Here is a 7500-nt window from a genome sequence, read left to right on the forward strand (position 1 = left end):
GGGAGTTGCTGGAGGGGCTGGCGAAGGTCTCTCCGTCGCCGTCCTCCTCCTCGTAAGACTGCTGCCGCACGATCGAGCGCCGACGCCCGCGCGACCGCCAGTTGTCCACCGACAGGATCTCGTCTCCGGACGACTCGGATTCTCGTGTCCCGACCACGTCCTCGGCGGCCGTCCGCAGCACGTTGGCGTTCTCCAAAGGGCGTGTCACCTGAAGAAGGCGAAGGAGTTTGTATTTTCGTCTTTAATTACCCATTCTTTTTCATTAATCTTTACGTGTAACATCAAAAGTGGCTGCGCGTTAGGCAATATCCAGTGCAGGTGTAAATATGTTGAGATAATACTGACGGATATCCGCTAGAACTCATAACTCTAAAAATGGAAATAACAGACAGGTTAATTGAATCAAAAGCCAGGAAGCTAAAAGGGGGAAAGAAAGAAAGAGTGTAGGGAGAGAAAAAAAATTATAAAGAGAGAGAGAGAGAGAGAGAGAGAGAGAGAGAGATTATCAGAACCTAAAAAAGGAAGTCATGACGACCCAGGGGCGGGGCGGAGGGGAGAGAGCCTCAAGGAAGGGGAGCGGAGCGAGTGAGGGGAATGCAAAGAGTGTTTACCTGCAAATTAAGGCAGGTGAAGGGGAATAAGGGCGAGGGGAGGGAAGAAATGTGCTCACAGAGGAACTGGCGTTTCCAGAGGAGGGGAGAAAGGTTAGGAGGAAATTGGAAAGGTAATCAAAGAGATTTTCCTCTGCTCCTTTTTTTACAAGTAAAGGAAGGAAAAGTAATGGAAGGTAAGAAAATGTATAAGGTTAGAAGAAAGTATCCTCACGAGGGGAAAGAAAGAAAGACATTGCGCTGAGAAAGCCGGACAGACAGAGATACAGAGGCAGAAACAGACAGACACACACAGGGGGGAAATATCTCTCACCTGGAGATTAGCATAACTCTGCTTTCTCGACCTGGACACGTCGGTCTCGCTGTGCGCTGCGTGGATGCGGTGGAAGCTGAGGTGCTCCTCGGAGGAATCCCTAAGCATGTAGTCGCTCATACGCCCACGACGCACGGAGGACGCCCGCGACGCCGCCCTCGGAGGGTCGTCGTCGTTGTCGGAGCGTCGGCGAGGCACGGAGGTCCTCTCTCGGGATCTGCAGAGTCGAGGGAGTGGGCGCCTTACTTCCCGCGCAGTGGTGGAGTTTGTGGAGTAGGGAGGTGTAGTGAGGCGTAGATGAGTGGGTAGGTAGATGGAGTGGCTGGTTAGTGTGCTTGGTGGGTAGGTGGGTGGATGGGTGGGGGTAGGTAGACATGTAGGTAGGTGTTGGTTTGTGGTTGGCCAATTAGCAAGGAACTCGGAAGCTAGGAGAGGGTAGGAAGGTAGGCAGGCAGAAAGGCAGGTGGATGGATGGGAAATGAAAGTAGGTAGGTGAGTAGATATGTAGGTAGTTGGACTGACAGATAGATATCGTAGATGGATAGGTAGATGGATACAAAGGCCTTTGTAAGCGATTGAGTGTGTGTGTGTGTGTGTGGAAAGAGACTGGGGACCCTACCACGTACTCACTCCAAGAGCATCACAACATGAAAACTACAATTAAGTATCATGCTGTGACCACGGCGGCTCAAACATGAACCTACCGTTAAAAAAAAAAAAAAAAAAAAAAAAATATATATATATATATATATATATGTGTGTGTGTGTGTGTGTGTGTGTGTGTGTGTGTGTGTGTGTGTGTATGTATGTATGTGTGTGTGGGTGTGTGCGTGTGTATGTACACACACACACACACACACACACACACACACACACACACACACACACACACACACACACACACACACACACACACACACACACATATATATATATACACACACACACATATATATATATATATATATATATATATATATATATATATATATATATATGTATATATGTATGTATAATACATACATAATATACAAATCGAGATAGATAAATATATATATATATATATATATATATATATATATATATATATATATATATATATATATATGTGTGTGTGTGTGTGTGTGTGTGTGTGTGTGTGTGTGTGTGTATGTGTATATATATGTATATACATTTACACATGCACGCACGCCCACAGACGAGCACTGCGTGGCCGAGCCCTGGCGCCGCACCTGTCCCTGTTCCTCCTGGGCTCCCCGACGGGCGTGCCGGGCGGCGGGCGGCGGTCCCGCGACTCGTCCCTGGACCTCGCCCGCTCGATCGACCGCGTCCTGTCCAGCGACTTCTGGCTCGCGTACGCCCTCGACGACTTCCGGTGCGCGAAGCCGTTGGCGGTGGGTGGGGCCTCGGCGGTGGTGGGGGTGGAGGGGGTGGTGGTGAGGGCGCTGGTGGGCGTGGGGGCGTGTGTCGCGGGCGCCGGAGCGGAGGTGGGGGCGGTGGTGAGCGCCGGGGCGGAGGTGGTGGGGGGGGGAGCGCTCGACTTTCCGGCCTGAGGAGGAGAGAGATTTCACTGGAAACGTGGTGGTTATCGGCAAATTATTCGTCGCGCTTATAAAGGAGTTAATTGGCGAATTATTATCAAAGGAAGGTGATTATCCAGAGATTATTAGCTACCTGAAAGGGAAGATATTATCAATGTTCCTAGGAAAGACACGATACGTTCATATTGCCTACAGTGAGGCTATTAACAACTATAGTGACAATAATGATATCACTTAAATAGTAATTATGATGATGGTAACAAAAACAACAATGATATTAGTGACAATGATGCTAATAACAGTAATAACAATAATAATAAGGATGATGTAACAATTATAATGGTAATAATAATAATGATGATAATAATGATGATGGTGATGATTATGATGATAACGATAACAGTGATAATAATTAGGTGATAATAATGCTAATAGTGATAATAATGAAGATGATAATAGGAGTTATAATAATAATGATCATAATGAAATAATAATAAAAATGATAATAATAATAAGAAAAAAAAAGAAACAATAATGATCATACACATACACCTACATACACACATACACACACACACATACACACACACACATACACACACACATATACACACACACGCACACAAACACGCACACACACACACACACACACACACACACACACACACACACACACACACACACACACACACACACATATATATATATAAAGATAGATAGATAGATAGATAGATAGATGTGTATATATAAAGAATATACATATTTGTAAGTATGTATGCATTTCTTCTTCCCCTCTCTCTCTCTCTCTCTCTCTCTCTCTCTCTCTCTCTCTCTCTCTCTCTGTCTATCTATTTATCTATCTATCTATCTATCTATCTATCTATCTATCTATCTATCTATCTATCTATCTATCTATCTATATCAGTCTCTATCTGAGAGAGCGAGAGAGAGAGGGGGAGGAGAAAGAGGGAGGGAGGGAGAGGGAGAAGGAGAGAAAGAGAGATAGATAGATAGATAGATAGATAGATAGAGAGAGAGAGAGAGAGAGAGAGAGAGAGAGAGAGGAAGAAGAAATGGGAAATCCATAGGAAGATATTTGGGTGCCATATGGAAGAATTTTTCTTCCATTCCTTCTTCTTCTCCGTCTCTATTTCTCTCACTCCCTTTATTTCTTCTTTCTGAAACTGAGGCGCCAGGAACAGCAGGAATCCAGTCAATTGAGTTCCAACAGCATTGCACAAGATAATACTTGAATGGACAGGAACCAGGTCGGCAAAATCAGTTCGAAAGAGAAAAAAAAAATTCCCAAATTCGGATTTTCCAAATAAGTAAGAAAATCCAGTCGAAGAGAAGACAAAAGAGGACAAAATATTAAACAAGGGGGAAGGAAAGAGAGGAAAGGAAGAAAAGGCTACATGAAAGTGACTAGCTGAAATAATTCGAAAGAAAAAGTTATTGAGATTCCATCGATAAATGTAAAAAGAAGAAAACAATACAAAAAAAAAATCATATCATCGATTTCAGACATGTCTAAGACGTGTTCACCTCGAAAACAGAAAAAAACAAACTCTCGAGAAGCAACAGCGTTTTTTTTTTTATGAGACAAAATGAAGGGGATATCCGTAAATCTTTCTTAGGCGTGAAGACCGAATCTTCCTTAATTTATCATTAAATCATGTATCAAAATTGAAATATACGACTGCGATTTATTCATTTCCCATTATTTTGTAAATACCTGTATCCATCCTTGGCATCTATACAAAATATAAAAGAAATAAGGAAAAAATCGTATTTATAAAATCATATCCTGTGGTCTGCATAGGTAGGATAATGAAGGAAGTAGAAGAATAACTAAATAGATGAATAAATAATGAAAAATAAACGGAATACATCTCTGTATTTTTTAGACAAGTAAGTCTTAAATGTGCGGGATTTTATGAATCATTTTTGAATATATATTACTGACATCCGACACAGTTTCATTCAAATTAGAAGCAAGTGCCTCGTGGCGAGCAGAAATGTCATTTTTCTTGAACGTTTTTCTTCTTCATGTTTTTATTTTTCCTTTTTTTCCATTTCACAAAGTTGCAAGTTGGAAATTATCAAGAAATATATAATATCAAAATTATGATAATGCAATAAAAATAAAATAAAATGGACTAACGTCGTCTGTTATAAGGGTATGAATTTAATAATAATAACACTCATTATAGAAGACAAAATGACACTTTGCAAAATCAATTTTTCTCCCTTATAATTTTCTTTGAACGTACAAATAATTTCCTCTTTCTTTCTCGTTCTTTTAACAAAGTCGGTATTCTAGATTTAACTCGGCCTTAGATTGGCCCAAAATATATTAACTCAGAAGCACATCTAATCATAAAAGTAATAAAAGGCATCATAACAGCAATAAAAAAGCTTAATAGCCGCACCATTTCCAAGCTGCTTAATTGAACTCTTAAATTATTATACACGCTGGAGAGTGAAAGAGAGAAACCGTGGATTATTATCTTTCCATTGATGCGTTACTGTTGATTTTATTATTTAGTTTGATGATCTTCAAGTGATATTTTTATCAAAGGAGTGTACTGTATAATGTTATCATTGGTATTAGATTTAATTCTTTCTTTGTTATTTTATATCATTGTTATCGTTATCAGTGCCCTTACTATCATTAATATTTGGATTATCATCACCGCCATCATTACCATTATCATTACCTTTATATTATTGTCACTATTGTTTTTGTTGTTGTAAATATCATTGTTGTTGATTTCGTTGTTATTGTCATTCTAGTACCTACTTTCATCATTGTTATCTTTATAATGATCATTATTCTAATTATTATCCATTATCATCGTTACTTTTTTACGATTATTATCATTATTATTAGTATTAGTGCTACAGTTGTCGTTATCATTTTATCATTAATATTATTATTATCATTACTTAATCATCATTATTACCAGTACTATAATTACTGAAATTATCATTATCATTGATATCATAATTTTAAATATTCTTGTATTTAACTCATTACCTTTATCATCATCATCATGTTTTCATTATTATCACAATTATCGCATTACCATTACTACCATCATCGAAAACAATCCACAACACTAACACCCCGTCATTACGAACACACAAATTAACACAAAATGTCCGGATAAACAAAACCAAACAGTTAATCACAGTTACCAGGTGCGAATGCAATATCTAAATCCAGTTAGTTTTGTCGGCGATTTTTCAGTGAAGGGGGCAAGCAATTAATTTCCACCCTACCCATAGCAGTGTGACATTTTTATTATTGTTATTATCATTATCGCGTGTTGTTATCATCATCATCATCATCATCATCATCATCATCATCATGATCATCATCATCATCATCATCATCATCATCATCATCATCATCATCATCATCATCATCATCATTATCATTATCATTATTATCAATATCATTAAATTTAATTATCATTATTATTATCATGGGTTTGTTTTAATTACTATTAGCACTTGTATTATTATCATTTTTATTATTATCATTATTGGTATCATAATTATTATTATCATTATCTTTGTTGTTATTGTTGTTTTGTTGATCTTATCATTCTTCTTATTTTTATTATTGTTATTATTATTACTATTATTATTATTATTATTATCATTATTATTATTATTATTATTATTACAATTGTTATTATTATTACTATTTTCATTATCGTTAGTCTTATTATTGTTATCATTATTACATTATCATTATTATAATTATCATCATAATCAGCATTACAATTACCACTATTATTGTTGCTCTCATTTTTATTATCATTACCATCATAGTTCATTTATTGTTGTCAATATTATCATTATCATTTTCACTATCACCATCGTCAGTAATATGGAAATCGTTTTCGTTATTGTTACGAATATTAGTATCGTTTATGTATTCAGTACCATTATTAGCAGTACTTTTATTAATAGTAGTAAAATCATTTCATATTGTCATTGTTGCCTCACTTGTATATCATGACCACAGTACTACTATTGCTAATACTGTGATGATATTAACATTTACGTTACCATCTTTTAGCTGTCTGTTTTCTTACTGCATATTTGTTTGAACTCTTACTTAACAAAACACAAAAGAGATTTTAAATGAGAGAGAAAGTTATTTAGAACAAGATGTTGAAATGGCTCGTTTGAAGTAAGGAAGAATTATACCCATGAGTATTCGTACTGCAATTAATTTAATTAATGGTTTGGATTTTAACTATTATTAATGTATCAGCGGGGAATTATGTACATAGACTAACATACCGCTACTAATAAATCATTTGTTTCCACACGCGCTTTCATAATTTCCTGTGTGTTATAAAAATATTTCCACTCCGTTGTAAGTTAAATGATTTTCTGTTTGTCTGTTCGTTTGTTTGATTGTCTGTCTATCTGTGTGTCTGTTTATTTATTTGTTTATCTCTCTCCCCCCCCCCTCTCTCTCTCTATCTCTCCCTCTCTCTCTCTCTCTCTCTCTCTCTCTCTCTCTCTCTCTCTCTCTCTCTCTCTCTCTCTCTCTCTCTCTCTCTCTCTCCTTCCCTTTCCCTCTCTCTCTCTCTCACCTCTCTCTCTGTCCCCCTTCCTTTCTCCCTCCTTACTTCTGTCTGCCTAACTCTCTCTCACTCTCCCGTCCCTCACCTCTTCCTTCCCTATCTCTTTCTCTCACTCACCCACTTTCAGCTTGTGGATCCCCCCCCCCCCCCACCCCAAGGTCCAACTCACCTGCTGGCTCTGAGCGCTCGCCATAGACGACGCCATCGCCGCCAGGCCGCTGAAGAGGTTGAGGGCTGTCGGCGCTCCTGGAGAAGGCGGGGGAAGAGGCGAGGAGATAACTGGGGGCACCGCAGGAGCGAGGGTCGAGCCCTCGGAGGACGCTGGCTGCTCGCTCTTGGCGCGGGAAGACAGGCGACGTCGGCAGATGCTGCAGTTCCATGTGTCCTGCAGGAGAGGGAGAGGCTTTTAAAGGAATCTACGACGG

At 38.8% G+C, this 7500-nt stretch overlaps 1 protein-coding gene across 1 annotated transcript in view; it reads right to left on the reverse strand.

Moving 5' to 3' along the window:
- LOC119582983 (zinc finger and BTB domain-containing protein 4-like) overlaps positions 1 to 7500 on the reverse strand; it is a 15540-nt gene that overhangs the window by 179 nt on the left and 7861 nt on the right. The window contains exons 4-7 of the mRNA XM_037931496.1: positions 7245 to 7460; positions 2157 to 2473; positions 925 to 1141; positions 1 to 208 (exon numbers count right to left, since the gene is read on the reverse strand). The exon at positions 1 to 208 is cut by the window's left edge and continues 179 nt beyond it. Of these exons, the coding sequence (XP_037787424.1) occupies positions 1 to 208; positions 925 to 1141; positions 2157 to 2473; positions 7245 to 7460 (958 nt within the window). The remainder of the gene's footprint in view (positions 209 to 924; positions 1142 to 2156; positions 2474 to 7244; positions 7461 to 7500) is intronic.

This window comes from Penaeus monodon, chromosome 16 (genome assembly GCF_015228065.2).
Source record: "Penaeus monodon isolate SGIC_2016 chromosome 16, NSTDA_Pmon_1, whole genome shotgun sequence".
Lineage (NCBI taxonomy): Eukaryota > Metazoa > Arthropoda > Malacostraca > Decapoda > Penaeidae > Penaeus > Penaeus monodon.